The following is a 15951-nucleotide window of genomic DNA, read 5'->3' as shown; positions in this document are numbered from 1 at the left end:
CCCTCCTCCAGGGGAATCTTCCTCCAGTTAAAAATAAATTAAAAATATAGAGTAGCCACACATGACTTCTGAGCACTTGAAATGTCGCTAGTCCGAACTGAGATGTGCCATAAGTATTAAATACGCATAGGATTTTGAAGACGTCACATTAAAAATAATGAAAAATAAAATTATTATTAAGAGTTTTATATTGCTTATGCTGAAATGATAACATTTTGGATACACTGGGTTAAGTAAAATCTATTATTACTTTCTGGAAAATTAAAAGTTTTAAATGTGTTTCTTCATATATTTCTCATGGGCAGTGCGGCTCCACACAGTGACCCTACCGTCACCTTCATTCCTGTCTGTGTGAGCCTACAGAGCTGCTCACTGTGCCCAGAACATTTCACATCATACTCGGTCCTTTTGCTGGAACTTTGTCCCCTTTTCCTACCAGATGAGATATGATTCATACTTTTTTTTTTTGTTCAGAGCAAATATCTTCACTACTGTATAAAACTTTCCCAATTCCTTAAGGTAGAATTAAACATTTCCGCCTTAGAGTCTCGTGTGCTGCGCTAATACCTTTGTTATAGCTAATTCACATGCTTGTATTTTGTTTTATATTCATTTATCTCTCCAGCCAGATTGTAAGTGTCTGCAAAGTACAGGTGCAACCTGATTTACGTCTATAATTATGTAAGGAGGTTCTGGGTACCAGGCTGGTGCTCAGTGAAAGTCTAGTGAGCAAAAATTGCTCTACAAATGTTATACAGCCAACCACGTGACTGATTACGACTCAGACATTTTAAGATGGTATTTAGAATCCTTTCAACAATGCTGCAGGGTAAATATAATGACCCTCATTTTGCATATGGGGATCTTGCAAAAGCTCGAACTGGTTATAAATTATAGAACCAGAATTCAGCTAGACTGGTTGAAAGAAAAAGCCATGTTTTTCCCCCTGTGATACCATGCATACTTCAAAATGAATTTAAAAATAGAGATGATATGCCTACAGCATAAAATGGGAAAAAAATACCAATTTCCTAAGATGGTTAGAAGATTAAGTGAGATAATCTATATAAAGTCTACTTGAAAATAGTAGGTTTTATTAAACACTGACTTTCTTCCATCTTGAGGCCCATGGTATCAGTTCAGTTCATCTCAGTCGCTCAGTCATGTCCAACTCTTTGTGATCCCATGGACTGCAGCACGCCAGGCCTCCCTGTCCATCACCAACTCCCGGAGCTTACTCAGATTCATGTCCATTGAGTCGGTGATGCCATCCAGCCATCTCATCCTCTGTTGTCCCCTTCTCCCCATCCTCAATCTTGCCCAGAATCACGGTCTTTTCCAGTGAGCCAGCTCTTCACATCAGGTGGCCAAAGTATTGGAGTTTCAGCTTCAGCATCAGTCTTTCCAATGAATATCAGGACTGATTTCCTTTAGAATGGACTGGTTGGATCTCCCTGCAGTCCAAGGGACTCTCAAGAGTCTTCTCCAACACCACAGTTCAAAAGCATCAATTCTTCGGTGCTCAGCTTTGTTTATGGTCCAACTCTCACATCCATACATGACTATTGGAAAAACCATAGCTTTGACTAGATGGACCTTTGTTGGTAAAGTAATGTCTCTGCTTTTTAACCAGACTATGCTGTCTAGGTTGGTTATACCTTTTCTTCCAAGGAGCAAGCGTCTTTAATTTCATGGCTACAGTCACGATCTGCAGTGATTTTGGAGCCCCCCAAAATAAAGTTTCTCACTGTTTTTATTGTTTTTATTGAAGTGATGGGACCTGATGCCACGATCTTAATTTTATGAATGTTGAGTTTTAAGTCAACTTTTTCATTCTCCTCTTTCACTTTCATCAAGCGGCTCTTTAGTTCTTTGCTTTCTGTAATAATTGTGGTATTATCTGCATATCTGAGGTTATTGATATTTCTCTTGGCAATCTTGATTCCAGCTTGTGCTTCATCCAGTCCAGCATTTCACATGATGTACTCTGCATATCCTGGAGAAGGAAATGGCAACCCACTCCAGTACTCATGCCTGGAAAATTCCATGGATGGAGTAGCCTGGTGGGCTACAGTCCATGGGGTCGCAAAGAGTCAGACATGATTGAGCAACTTCACTCTGCATATAAGTTAAATAAGCAGGGTGACGATATACAGCCTTGACTCTACTCCTTTTCTTATTTGGAACCAGTCTGTTGTTCCATGTCCAATTCTAACTGTTGCTTCCTGACCTGCATACAGATTTCTCAGGAGACAGGTCAGGTGGTTTGGTATTCCCAACTCTTTAAGAATTTTCCACAGTTTGTTGGGATCCACATGGGGATTACAGGCTTTGGTCAAAGGCTTTGGCATAGTCGAGAAAGCAAAAGTAGATGTTTTTTTTGAACTCTTTTGCTTTTTCAATGATCCAATGGATGTTGGCAATTTGATCTCTGGTTCCTCTACCTTTTCTAAATCCAGCTTGAACATCTGGAAGTTCACGGTTCACGTACTGTTGAAGCCTGGCTTGGAGAATTTTGAGCATTACTTTGCTATAGTGTGAGATGAGTGCAATTGTGCAGTAGTTTGAGCATTCTTTGGCATTGCCTTATTTTGGGATTGGAATGAAAACTGACCTTTTCCAGTCTTCTGGCCACTGCTGAGTTTTCCAAAATTTGCTGGCATATTGAGTGTAGCACTTTCACAGCATAATCTTTTAGGATTTGAAATAGCTCAGCTGGAATTCCATCATCTCCACTAGCTTTGTTTGTAGTGATGCTTCCTAAGGTCCACTTGACTTCGCGTTCCAGGATGTCTGGTTCTAGGTGAGTTATCACACCATGGTGGTTATCTGGGTCATGAAGATCTTTTTTGTATAGTTCTTCTATGTATTCTTGCCACCTCTTCTTAATATCTTCAGCTTATTTTGACAGCAAGATCAAGTATTGTGAATTTTGAGTATCAGTTAACTACCTTGTTTCTTGCAGCTGGTATAAAATTTAAAATTGATCTCATGAAATGTCTAGGAGTCAGATTTTCATAAGCGACCATAGATCTCCCCACTGTGCTCTCTGGCTGGCATCTGAACATATGAACTCCCTGAGTGTGAGAATAAGACTTCATAATTAAACTCATGTTGGTGTCAATAAATAAAGACACATTATTTTGTTAAACAGAAGAAATTAGCATTATAAAAAAGAAATGGCAATCCACAGCCACTGTCCTTTTCTCTGTCAACATGATGGGACCAGAAGCCTGAAAGACCCGAGGACCCATATCCCTGTGGGTGATACTGAGGTGTGAGTTTGTGCAGGCCAGATAATCCCTCCGGGACTCCGCTTCCTCACCAGTGAAATGCAGGAGTTTGAGTGCCGTGGTCATGTTCAGTTGTATAGCGCCCAAGCTCCATGATGGGCCTGCCACCTCGTAGACTGTATTAACTGAACTGCTTCTGCTATCTAGTAACAAATATCTTGACTAACAGCAGCTCAAATTGTAAGAATGCTTCTTGTTGAGTGAACTGAGTGTTTGAAGGTGGGTAGTCAGGACCGGATCAGGAGCTCAGAGAGGCTGTCCAGCAGCCAGGCTCTTCTAAACTTCTGCCTCACCCTCATCAACTGTTGACATTCATCTGGGAGACTGGTGCCTCATGGTTATAAGACGAGCTATTACCTCTCCAAGGAACAAAAGAAGCAGAAGCAAAATTTCCCTTTGCATCCCATAAGGTCCCCACATCTCATTTCTTGGAAATGAGCCAAAGGATTAATGTAGACTCATCAGTGGCAATGAGAAAGAAGAGTCTCCCCTTGTTTTAGACTGATTCTCATTCATCTTACACCTCCAAGGGTGAAGAATACCTGCCCACTGACTGGAACAGATCAGATTCATAACAGCAGGGAAGAGAGAAGGGAGAGGATGATCACTGGGTAGGAAACAAATGTGTCTGCCAGAAGCACTTAATAAAGATGTTCTGAACAAATGAATGAAGGCTGAATTATGACTTTTCACGGATCCTAAAAACTTTTGTGCTTCTGGGGAATTTTCCTCCATAAAAATGTTTAAAATTACAGATTTTAACTGAGTTGGTATGAAGAAAATGTGGTCCAGACTGGATTCACTATTATAGTCAATATGAAGTTTTTTTAAAAAATTCTGATTTTAAAAATTTAAATGGAGACATTTTCATGAACCCTAGAATCTGGGTCTACTGTGTCTCATGGCTAATTCCACCCTGGGTCTGTGTTGTCTGTCCAATTGGATGGTAAACACTTGAGGGTGGAGACCATGAGACTGTGTGTTAGGTTGTATTGATGCCCTCAAAGCCCCTATCACAGCACTGTACATCTAAGAACTGCCCAACAAATATGCTGGAGTTGACCTAACATCTCACTGTTTCTTCCTCCAGGGTGAACCTGGCCCTCCTGGTCCCTATGGTCCTCCAGGAGCCCCTGGTATTGGACAGCAAGGTGTTAAGGTAACGATACTTGCCTCTCTGCCCACTGATGATTTCTGAATTTATTGTAAGGCTGGGAGGACTGTGACTTGTGCTCAGTCTTACCCTCAGAGACACAAGGAGTCTGCCTGTAGATGAGTTACTTACAGTCTGGATGCTTGGACACTCACAATGCCCTAGTTTGGGCCAGTTACCCCAAGAATAATCTATGTATTTTTTGATTGTTTGGAATGAAAATTACTCTTGGCTCCAAATACCCGCCCTCTCGCCAATGTACATCTGGTTCTATTGAGTCTTCATGGACTCTAAATGTTATCACACAAAAATGTCATTAGGGTGTGAAATACCTTAACACATCAACTATCACCTGCTCACATCAAATAAGCACAGAGGGGCAGAAGTCGGAAGAACCCTGACAGTGAATAAGTAAAAGCTGACAGGTTTGCTGGAAACTAGGAAGGGCTGAATCTTCCCAATCCAAGGACTGAATCCGTTGTCTCTTATGCTTCCTGCATTGGCAGGTGGGTTCTTTACTACTAGTGCCACCTGGGAAGCCCAGAAAGGACTGGAACACCCTACACTCTGGAGTGCTCTGCATCAGGCAGGGTGTACTAGAGCAAAAGTGCTTATTTTCAATGGCTTTTCTATGTCACTGGGACAATAAGACTTCAACGTGGGCCTTAAACAGAGAGCAGTACAGAAAAGTGCACTTCGAATGTAACCAGGTGTCCCCATGGATGGCATTTAGACAATAAGCACACTGAGACTCCAGGGAATGTGGAGTTTGTACTGGCAGAGTTACTGGAGAAGGGTTCTGAGGGAGATGAAAGGTGAAGCACGAATGGCGAGGTGAAATGCAACAGGACTGGGCGGGGAGGGGAGGGGACGGGCGGCGTCCCAGGACAGTGGCGGCCGGCAGGGAAGAGCACAAGCACTGTCGGGTGGTCTCCTCAGTAATCAGGACGAGTTGCACACAGTCTGTTCTGCCAATTGCTAATCATTTCTGAAAACTAAAATTGCATTTACATAGGAAGGAATGAGGAACATTTGGGGGTAATTTGTTCACTTAAATTCACGGCGTTTTTCAGGCTCTGTTGTTGAGTCACTGAGTCGTGTCTGACTCTGCGACCCCATGGATGGTAGCCCACCAGGCTCTTCTGTCCATGGAATTCTCCAGGCAAGATTATTGGAGTGGGTTGCCATTTCCTTCTCCAGGGGATCTTCCTGACTCAGGGATCGAACCCGCGTCTCCTGTATTGGCGGGTGGATTTTTTACCTCTGAGCCACCAGGGAAGCCCTTTCCTCCTTTAGATTTTTTTTTTAACCTTTAGGAATTTGAAAAGTTTGACATTTTTGCTATCTATCTTTGTTGAAATCTCCAGGGTACTTTGTGCTATGTGTGTTCTGTATTTAAAATCTCAAGCTTGCATTCAATTATTTCTTCCTCGTAGGGGCAAAGAGGCCAGGAAGGAAGAACTGGGCCTCCAGGACCTACTGGTGTTGGTGAACCGGGCCAGACAGTAAGTAGCAAAAAATTTTAGGTGGAATTAAAAGGATAAATTCTTATGTGCTCCTTTGGATTAGACTATGGTTAAACTAAGCTATCTTTATCTTTTTGAACAACAAAAGTCAATAAATATATAAAGGTCAGATCCAAGTGTTAGTCTTCATAATACTTGAAAAATGGATAATTATATATAGGATATGTACATAGTCTCTCTCTTAGTATAATCTCTTATGAAATTAATCAGCTTGTCCATGAAGAAAAGCGTTCTCATATGTCAAAATTTCTTAGGAGATAGGAGATCTAGGTTCAGACTTAATATCTATAATTTGTACTTGACTTTCCTATAGTCATAAGAAAAATCACTGAGAATAATCCCCCAATCCTGAGTATACTCTAAAGTTAGAATTAATAATGGTAGATGGGTAATACATGTGCTATTTGCAGCTTCTACCTTATGTAGCTTTGATATTCACTGTTGTTGGAAAGGAAAAAGTTTTCTATCAAAAGACAGCTGGAGAGGAAATGAATAAAACATGACTTCTGGAATAAGAAGGTTTTAAACTTTTCAAGTAATCATTATCCTTCTAGAAAAGAACAGTAGCTGACTTGCTGGGCTACAAATAAAAACAACCGACTGAATAGTTGGTCTCTCAATTGGGTTTTGTAGTTTCTCACACGTAAATATTAAGACAAATGTGTGCTTCCTTGCTGTACTCTGGGAATGAAATGGCAGCATGCTATTTGAGGGTTAGACTTTTCACCAATGTCTGAATACACAGATTAAAAAAACAGAACATCAAACAGAGGGAAGATATACTGGTTTACAGAGAAGGCAATGGCAACCCACTCCAGTACTCTTGCCTGGAAAATTCCATGGGCAGAGGAGCCTGATAGGCTACAGTCCATGGGGTTGTGAAGAGTTGGACATGACTGAGCGACTTCCCTTTCACTTTTCACTTTCTTGCATTGGAGAAGGAAACAGCAACCCACTCCAGTGTTCTTGCCTGGAGAATCCCAGGGACGGGGGAGCCTGGTGGGCTGCCGTCTATGGGGTTGCACAGAGTCGGACACGACTGAAGCGACTTAGCAGCAGCAGCAGCATACTGGTTTAACTATCTGCTGTTTCCACTAACTAGATAGTACTCTTAAAACTTAACTACTGAGAAAGACTATGAGTTCTCTGCAGACGCTGCTCATTCTACACTAGAGGAGACTAGAAACCTAGAAAAGCAAAATGACATCAGTTAGAAGGACACAGGCCCACACATGCTGCCATGTGTAGAGGGAGTACAGCAGAGAATTTGGGAAGTTTTTGACAGAAATGAAAAAATCTTCTCACAATGTTCTGAATAATTGGGAATAAAAATGAGTTTCGTGTTTCAACGTCAAATCTTTATGAGCTGTCCAAAAGAAACCTAGATTTTTGAAACAAACATAAGACTTCTTCTTTTTCTCCCATATGCCTACTTTTAAAAAATTAATTTATTTTTAACTGAAGGATAATTGATTTACAGTATTGTGTTGGTTTCTACCAAACATCAACATGAATCAGCCACAGGCTTACCACCTACTTTTAATTTAATAAACAGCTCTGCCTTGCTGTGCTGAATCCTAAAAGGGAGCGCATGGCTAACCAAGGGACAATCCGTGACCATACATGTTGAATTATTAATCATGAACTGGGTGTTACGTAAGACGTCTAGGCTGCATGCAGTGGAAGTCCAGCGTCAATTCTTGAAGATGCAAATAGTTTCATGAGTAATTGACTTGGAGACTCTGATGGCATCTTCTCCATTGTTACTCTTCCCACAAGCGATACCTATAGCCTCATATGAACAGACAAGGAGAACAAAACTGAGCATGTTAGGCTGGCCTAGCTGGAAGTAGACTCCCGTTCTCTTCATGAGCACAGAGTATGAAAATATTTGTGTCCTAGGTGAATGCTCACCAAACCACATCCATTTCAAAGATGGTTCTAAATAAGCAAATAGACAGAATGTCAATCAGTCTCATTTCCTAGCTCTACTACTATCCACGCAGTTTTACTGAGTGGCTGGGATGGAGACTATACCCAGGAGCAACATCAACTTCCTTTTAACAAAGCTAACTTGGATGTTGCCACTGCTGACTATGCCCAATCTGCAAAAGGTACATGGAAGCCTGATGTCACCTTTTTCTGGAAAGGGCCAGTTACATTTCTGATAGTATGTTGACTACCATGGAGCTCTTTCATAATGGAGGGGGCCATGATGATGGCCATAATCGGTGGGGGGTGGGGGCAAGCAATTAATCAATAATCAAGTGAGGATTTGCCATTACTATCCACCATTGAAGGTCTTACTGTCTCCATAGATTTACTATGATGCAAACACATATGGATATATTTTCATTTATATTGCTTCAAATTCATGAGTTTCATATCTCTGAGAAATCAACAATTTTGCAAGTTATTAGTTATGATCTCTTCAGATATTTTCTTTTTTACATTATTTATTTAAGAATTCTATTATTTAGTTGCATTTTGCAGTGGTTTCCTAAAATCTAACATAATGCACAAATTTATTTTTCTCTACTTAGAAAATGTCCTTAAATCATCCCTTGTGTTTTGAACTTAATATGTATTTTGTAAAATTCTTGAAGTTATTTTTAAAAATCTACCTCTTTTTATTAATATATTTTTGCTACACTGTCCTCTTCGCTTCTTGTATTTCTATTCTTAAGACCATTAATCATTTAAAGTCTACCTTCCCTTTTTTTGGTATCTATTGGTTCACTTTTACTCACTGAGAATTAATTTCTGGTGTCAGCCAGGTTTAACTGTGAGATCCCAAGTGTTCTATGTCGGAGCATGTTTGAGAGGAATGTGCATTTATTTGCATCTCTTATGTACTCCAGGCACATACTTGATGTTAATGCCTTGACTAAGGTGCCCCAGGACCACCAACGTGGTGTCGCTTGAAACTACAAACCCGAAGGCAATATAGGACCCGGTTAGGAGTTGTCAGGTCCATTTAGAGCCCAAGTGAAGTAGACCCAATTCTTGTCATTCATAACACTGTGTTGATTGGAACATTGTGTTCACCCCGCCCTTTCGTTGAAGATACATAACTTAGAAGGTCCTAGTTTTATGGGGGGATTTCAGCTCTAATTTCCTCCTCGTCTTCCACTGATTGAGCCTGTCTTTGTTCCCATTTCTTCCTCCTAGACTCCGAGACTTTGCCCTAGTACACAGCCACACTTTTCACCCAGAGCAGTTACAGTGTTAGTTTATAGGCATACCTCTAGTGTTCAGCTCTCTTTTTGTTTTGAAACCCTGTAACTTCCCTTAATTATTGATTTTTGGGGGCCTTCATTTTCAAGAAAACTTTGTATTATTTGCTTTTCTCTTTGTAGCTAGAGGGTTTTCACAGTATTGGCAGAACATGAAATTCTTGTTTGTTTTCTTGAGATCTAAGCCACAGTTACACAAATTAGAGTGACACCGTGTAGTCTGTGAAGTAATTGGGAACTCAAATCATAACAAAGAAAGGATAAATCTCAAGAAATATATGAAAATACTGTCTCAAAATATCATAATAAAAATCAATAATGAGCTTTTGAATTATTTCAAAGTAACATAAGGGCTTAGGACTGACAAAGCTTCTGCTGAAAGTTCTTTACATTTGTTTCTTTGCCTGAATCATTTCAAGCGGTTTCTAGTTTAGTACTAACTACTCTTTTTATATAATAGTAATATAAACCTGATCAAATGAATTAATATTCCAGCACCTTGACTGAACTATTAACTGACAGCTACCATCTTTAATTATATGATGATCACTAGTTGTGTGTTGGTCTGACAGATGACTGATTAAAGCATAATAAATTGGTTCTATACTCTTAGGGTGCTTAGTTTGGTTTTTTGGGAGCACTTTCAGTAAGAAAAATCCCCTGAAGTATAAAACTAATTATTTTGAAGTTAAAAATAAATTTCACTGAATATTAAGGATAATTTTTAATATTATTTAGCATATTTATCTTTAATGTTTACAATGTATATTGAAACCACTTTTATTGATTATCCACAGTATTGAGATTATTAAGGAAGATAATGATAATGGACAATTATACTTTATCTTGTTAATGTCTCATATAAAGCATTTCTGGTCAGACTCTGTTAATTGATAATTAGTTTCTCCCACTAGATATTTGGACACCTTAATTAAAGGTGTTCATTAGAAGCCAAATAAGAATGTCAGAGTTATAACTAGATCTGATAGCCTTTGAAAAAGATACTTTTTTACTGAGCATTTTTGTCTTTTAAAAAATAATCTGTTGGTACCATCTTAATAAATTGAAAGTATAGTTTATCTAATCCAAGTACCTGCTCTTTCTCTTCTCTGGTTAGCAGCCATCATTCACCTTGACTGTTTAACTAGAAAACTTGAGAATATACTGATGGTGCAGAATATTACTCTAACAGTTTCCAGGTTTCCAGTAATTAAACCTTGAATCACTGTTTTTTTTTTTAAATGCCCTAAGTGATTGTTCACAAGCATTAACTCTCTGTTCTCAGCAGCTTGGAAAATGTGACTCCTCCAAGTCTTCCGTATTCTCATTTTCACCTTGGCTAATGCCTTCCAGAAATGCAGAGATGGACGCAAGTGTCAGTGCTTACTCTATGCGGCATGCGTCTCTCCACATTGCTTAACATAGACCATGCTCTGAGACTACTTTATTTGTAAAAACTTCATAAAAGGGCTTTCCTACCAATTGAAGGATCCAGAGAAAACACTTTTGATAGTGATAGCAAGCAGATATTTATTGAGTGCTTAATATGTAACAGCTTTACATCTCTCTGAGCTAGTCCTTATATGAACACGTGTGGTTGAGGTAGGTACTATTGTTACCACTATTCTGATGAGAATGCTGAACTTAGAGAGATGGAATTATTTAAGATCACACTCCTGATATGTAGCAAGAGGTGGCTTGAACATCAGTCCAAATGACTCCCAAACATGCTTTTAGTGTATCATGCAAGACTGGAAACTCTATGAGACAAGGAGTGGGGCTGTCTGCTGTGTTCAGATACTAGCACAGTGACTTGCACCTACCAGGCATTTGGTAAACATTTGTCGAATGAATGGGAAAAAAAAAATTGAATGTGCTGGAAAAAGACTCCTTTGCATTCCATGAAAATTGAGTTATTTTCATTTGAGGAAGAGGAATGACTTGTTAATATTTTTTTGTACAGTGTGTAATATTAGCTAGGGCTTCTCTGTCTAGTTTGCAATCTAGTTTTCACACCATATTTCTTTTTCTCCTAGTTAATTGCTCTAACATTAGATTACTCTGTCATGGACACTAGGACTTTGATTAAGCCCTTGGATGGTTAAAAGCTAGTTTTCCCATAGGCACAGCAATTTAAATTGAATTAAATGCTAGTTTTTTACTTTAATTAAAGCCTTTACTAAATTGGCTATGCATAAATACTAAAGAAGGCTGTCTTTTAAAATATATGATTTTAAGGAAAGCCCCCCAAAATTAGATATGGGGTACAATTAGTTTTCTCTCTCACAAATCTGTAGTTGTGATCGGCCACTGATGCACATAATGCCGTATCCTAGTTCTGCTCCCAGGCTTGAGTAGAAAACATCTCTTAAATCACCCTAGATTACTATAGACTAAGCTCCAAGATCACTCAGAGTATCTACAGCAGGGGACTTCCTCTGGGGCTCTGGGCAACTCAGTCTTGTTCCATCATAGATTTACTTGCCGGCCAAGAGAGTCCTAATTATCTTTCTATGTCCACTAGAGGAAAAGCTCCAGTTCATGCATCTACCATTCTTGTTATTAGTCCCCTTTCTACCTTTTTTTTTTTTTTTTTTTTGGCTTCTGGTCAAGAAGAAAGAGAGAACAAATTTATAATCTTCAAAAATTCCTGGTTTAAGTGAATATTTTGTTGTTGTCTTTTTCAACTAGCATGCTGCCTGTTCATCCATTTCAAAACCTGAGACTGTACTGTTTTTCTTTCCTTAGGTGAGAAGTCCTCACCTTACTGAGTGCCTTTCTGAGCAAGAGTCACGCGGACTTCTTAATTTTAATCATTGAGATCAAAAGTCTTGTTACCTCTTAAAAGATTCTAGCAAGATTTCTATTTGCACATAAACCTCCAGGGGATTCAACCAGTTCCAGAAAGAATTCAAGTCTGAATCCAAATTTATCAGGATGGAAATTAAAACAGCATGTAAACAGAATTCAGTGCTTTAAAACAGCTGTGTGGTGATTTCTTCCCCTGGTGCCTAATTAAATTATTTCATCACTTTGCATCCTTTTTCGGGCCACACAGTCCTAGATTTTTAGCCTTTCCTCATAGGACTGATTTCCTCATCCTTATTCTGAAGTATCACTTCACTTCCATTTTCTGCCAATTTGAGAACATCAGAATAGAACATCTCATGCTAATCAAATAGAACAAGTATTTAATACAATGAGAATATTATTCTTCCCAACCATATGATTCTACTTATCAGCATGGTATGTACTAGGAGGATCGATTCTCATTAATCATGTGAATAGGACTATATCATTGCATGCCCCTGTGAACTGAAATGTGACCGTTATCTTTCTTCCTCTCTCCTCCCTTCCCTCTCCTGTCTCCTATTTTCTCTCTCTCTTCGTTTGCTCCTCACTCTCTTGTATCCTAACCAGGGTCCCCGTGGGCCTGAGGGGCCACCAGGAGAGAGAGGCTTACCAGGAGAAGGACTTCCAGGACCAAAGGTAACAGCACCTTCTACATGGAAGAGAAATGCATTCTATTGCATGATCATGAATTATAAATTCAAAACCTGTGTCCTAGCAAATTATCCCAGGTCAAGTATTTTCCTGATCATCTTCACCCTATTAAATGAATTTGTATGTAAATCTTCCCTTAACATGAAGCTGCAGTGACATTTGCAATTATAAATAAGTAATTGCAAGGCTGCTGCTTCATACAATTACTGCATATGAAATTAGAAAATCTCTTAAAGTCATTCATAGTCATTAAAACCACAGGGATAAATAGCATCTTTATGCCCCCAAATTAAGTTATTGAGCATAGATATATACCAAGTTTTGGAGAAGGAAATTGCAACCCACTGCAGTATTCTTGCCTGGAGAATTTCATGGACAGAGGAGCCTGGTGGGCTGTGGTCCATGGGGTCTCAAAGAATCGGACATGACTGAGTGACTAACACACGCACACAAGACATACCAAGTTTTACCCACAGCTTTGTTCTGTGAAACAGACAAGAAACAATCTAATAAACCAATTTATCATACTATTGCCATTAATATAAGAAAGGTAACGTGGGTGGATGGAGGGAATCGAATTTGCCTTACTACCAGAAGGAGCAAAATGTTACGCAAGACCTACCTCTCACCTGGCAGTTGAGATGTTAAATGCTTCCACCGCCTCCCACATGTAATTCTTGTAGTTCAAGTTCCTCTAGACCAGGGCTTAGCAAACTTTCTGTAAAGAACCAGACAGTAACTATTTCAGAGTTTGTGAGCCATGTGGTTTCTGTTGCAACTACTTAAATTCTGTTGCTAAAGCATGAAGGCAACCCTAAACAATGGGTGATCTTGGCTGGGCCTCAGTAAAGCTGTATTTACAAAAAGCATGCAGTGGGCTGGGATTGGCCAATGGGTTGCTGATCCCTGGTCTAGACTCTTTACCCATAATATATGGCTCACTTGATAAAGGCCACACAGGAAATGATTTTCTGAGACACTTTGTGCAGCAACAACAGAATTTCAGGGTAGGTAAGTTCCCTGGGTTGGGAAGATCCCCCAGAGAAGGGAACGGCTACCCACTCCAGTATTCTGGCCTGGAGAATTCTATACAATCCGTGGGGGTCACAAAGAGTTGGACACGACTGGGCAACTTTCAACAGACTGAAAGTGAACGTTCACAAGGATAAATTGGGGGTCCTTTTTCCTTCTTTCCTAAAATGTTTCCCCCAGACATACACGCATGCACACACACTACCCAGAGAAGCATGTGCTGTTTTCTAAGTGTTTAAGACCTTCCACTTCATTCAGTTGAGTCACTGAGATCTGACCTTCTCAGTACGGTCTTACACTCTAAAATTGCTTCTCATTTTCAGCCTCTTCCACCATGATCAATATTCAATTATCTATGAGAAACCCAAATCTCAACTGAAGGGAAATCACTTAGGTAAAACAAATATATCACACCAAGTTGTGAGTGACTGCTGGGTTAAATTTTAAAAGAAGCCCTTGTTAACCAACAAATTTTAATTTGTTACAGTAAATGGAAACAATATGTTGGAAAAGGGGATATTACTAATGCCCTCGCCTAACTGAAATATCATCACAAGAAGGCAGAGGTCAGCAATTTGGCACATTTCAGAAAGTTTTATCATACATAATTTAATTTTTTTGGCACATAGTAAATTTCTAATTATGTATAGCCCAAACAACCTGGAAAATTCAAACAGCCAGAATTATTTCTCCTTATAATCTGTGGGGTTTAAAGAAATAAATAAATGAGAACAGAGTAAATAAAACACTGAGAAGCATATTTCAGGGCATGTTTTACTGGCAGTTTCAATGGCATGGTATAATGTTACATTCCTTCATAATAACCCATAGCATTGCATTGCCCTCTGACTCATCAAAGAAAGAACTCTTTATATTCAGTGTTGTTTTAGGATTGACTGTACACAGATGTACTCTGTGGTAACAATCAGAACCCATTAGGCAGAATTCTTCACTCCTCAACTAGCAAGACCACTGGGAGTTCTCTGTATGTACTTCTTGGGGCTACTTTGTAATGACGTGGGGCTTAAGTGAATAAATAATGACTACAGAAAGACATAAAGGTATATTTTCCTAGGTTTCTTGCAAATGTTCTTTGATTTTACTCTTGGTTCAAATGAATTTATGAAATGTGTGCTATTTCTGGTCAATTCTGTGGTTTTTCATACAAATGAAAAAAGTGTCACGACTTCATTGACATGACATTACAACCAGAGTGATTCACAGAGGCCATGTGACTCTAGAAGCATACCCCAAAAGATTTTCCATAAATTCTTTTAAAACTAAGTTTTCAATAAATGTTTATAAATTTTGGTATAAAACACTTACTAAATAATTCCACCTTAGCAAATGTTATTTCACATACTGAGAGACAGATTTTCATTATGTAATGGATGCAGTTACAGAAATGGTGAGGACACAGAAGACTGATTCAGTTGGTTGTAGTACATGATTGATTAAATCTCCCACTTTCAGATATTTCTGATTATATTAGGAATGGGGCTCTTTTCCCACTTCAGTGATGCTGAACAGATTCTTTTATATTTATGAAATGTTAATGTTATTTTTTTTTCAATTTACAAATCTTAGAGTTAGAATTACCCATTTGTAGTTAGCAGTGAATTTTGATGTTTTGAATGCTTTACCTGTTTTAAAATCCTGAATTTTATTACTGCATTGATAGCTCTCCCATATACTTTCAGGGTGAAAAAGGTTCTCAAGGACCAATTGGCCCACAAGGAGAAGCGGGCCCATCAATAAAAGGGGACAAGGTACTGCATGTAGGGTGGATAACAGAAAATATGCCAATAAAATGATTTTTCATTGTTCTTTATGTATGTACATTTATGAACTATGTACAACCTGACAACCATACCACACAGGTATCCAGTTAACTATAAACGTTTTAAAGACCAGTAGGAAGGGAAAGCTGCCAGGGAGGGAAGGGATATAAGAAATGTGTGAAAAACCCAGATGCCAATTAGTTTGGAGTCATACATATATGTCAATATCTAAACACATCATTGTATTAGAATAACAATTGACATGGATGCTTATCTTGGGTGTTATATATCCACTTGAATTACTTATTTCTTTTGTTTACTATTTACTGGTAGCTGTCTCTTCTGGGTGTCTGTATTTCAGTAGCAGAGACAGTAGTAAATGGTGAACTATACAAATTTCAGACATCATACAATTCTTGGTTCAAA

The 15951-nt window shown here is 39.0% G+C and overlaps 1 protein-coding gene across 1 annotated transcript in view; it reads left to right on the top strand.

Moving 5' to 3' along the window:
- COL28A1 (collagen type XXVIII alpha 1 chain) overlaps window positions 1–15951 on the top strand; it is a 179416-nt gene that overhangs the window by 39174 nt on the left and 124291 nt on the right. Inside the window, exons 11-14 of the mRNA XM_052638924.1 lie at window positions 4384–4452; window positions 5883–5951; window positions 12629–12697; window positions 15445–15513. Of these exons, the coding sequence (XP_052494884.1) occupies window positions 4384–4452; window positions 5883–5951; window positions 12629–12697; window positions 15445–15513 (276 nt within the window). The remainder of the gene's footprint in view (window positions 1–4383; window positions 4453–5882; window positions 5952–12628; window positions 12698–15444; window positions 15514–15951) is intronic.

Source organism: Budorcas taxicolor, chromosome 4, assembly GCF_023091745.1.
Source record: "Budorcas taxicolor isolate Tak-1 chromosome 4, Takin1.1, whole genome shotgun sequence".
NCBI lineage: Eukaryota > Metazoa > Chordata > Mammalia > Artiodactyla > Bovidae > Budorcas > Budorcas taxicolor.
Note: the sequence above shows the minus strand (reverse complement) of the source record. Positions and strands in the feature narration are given on the sequence as shown.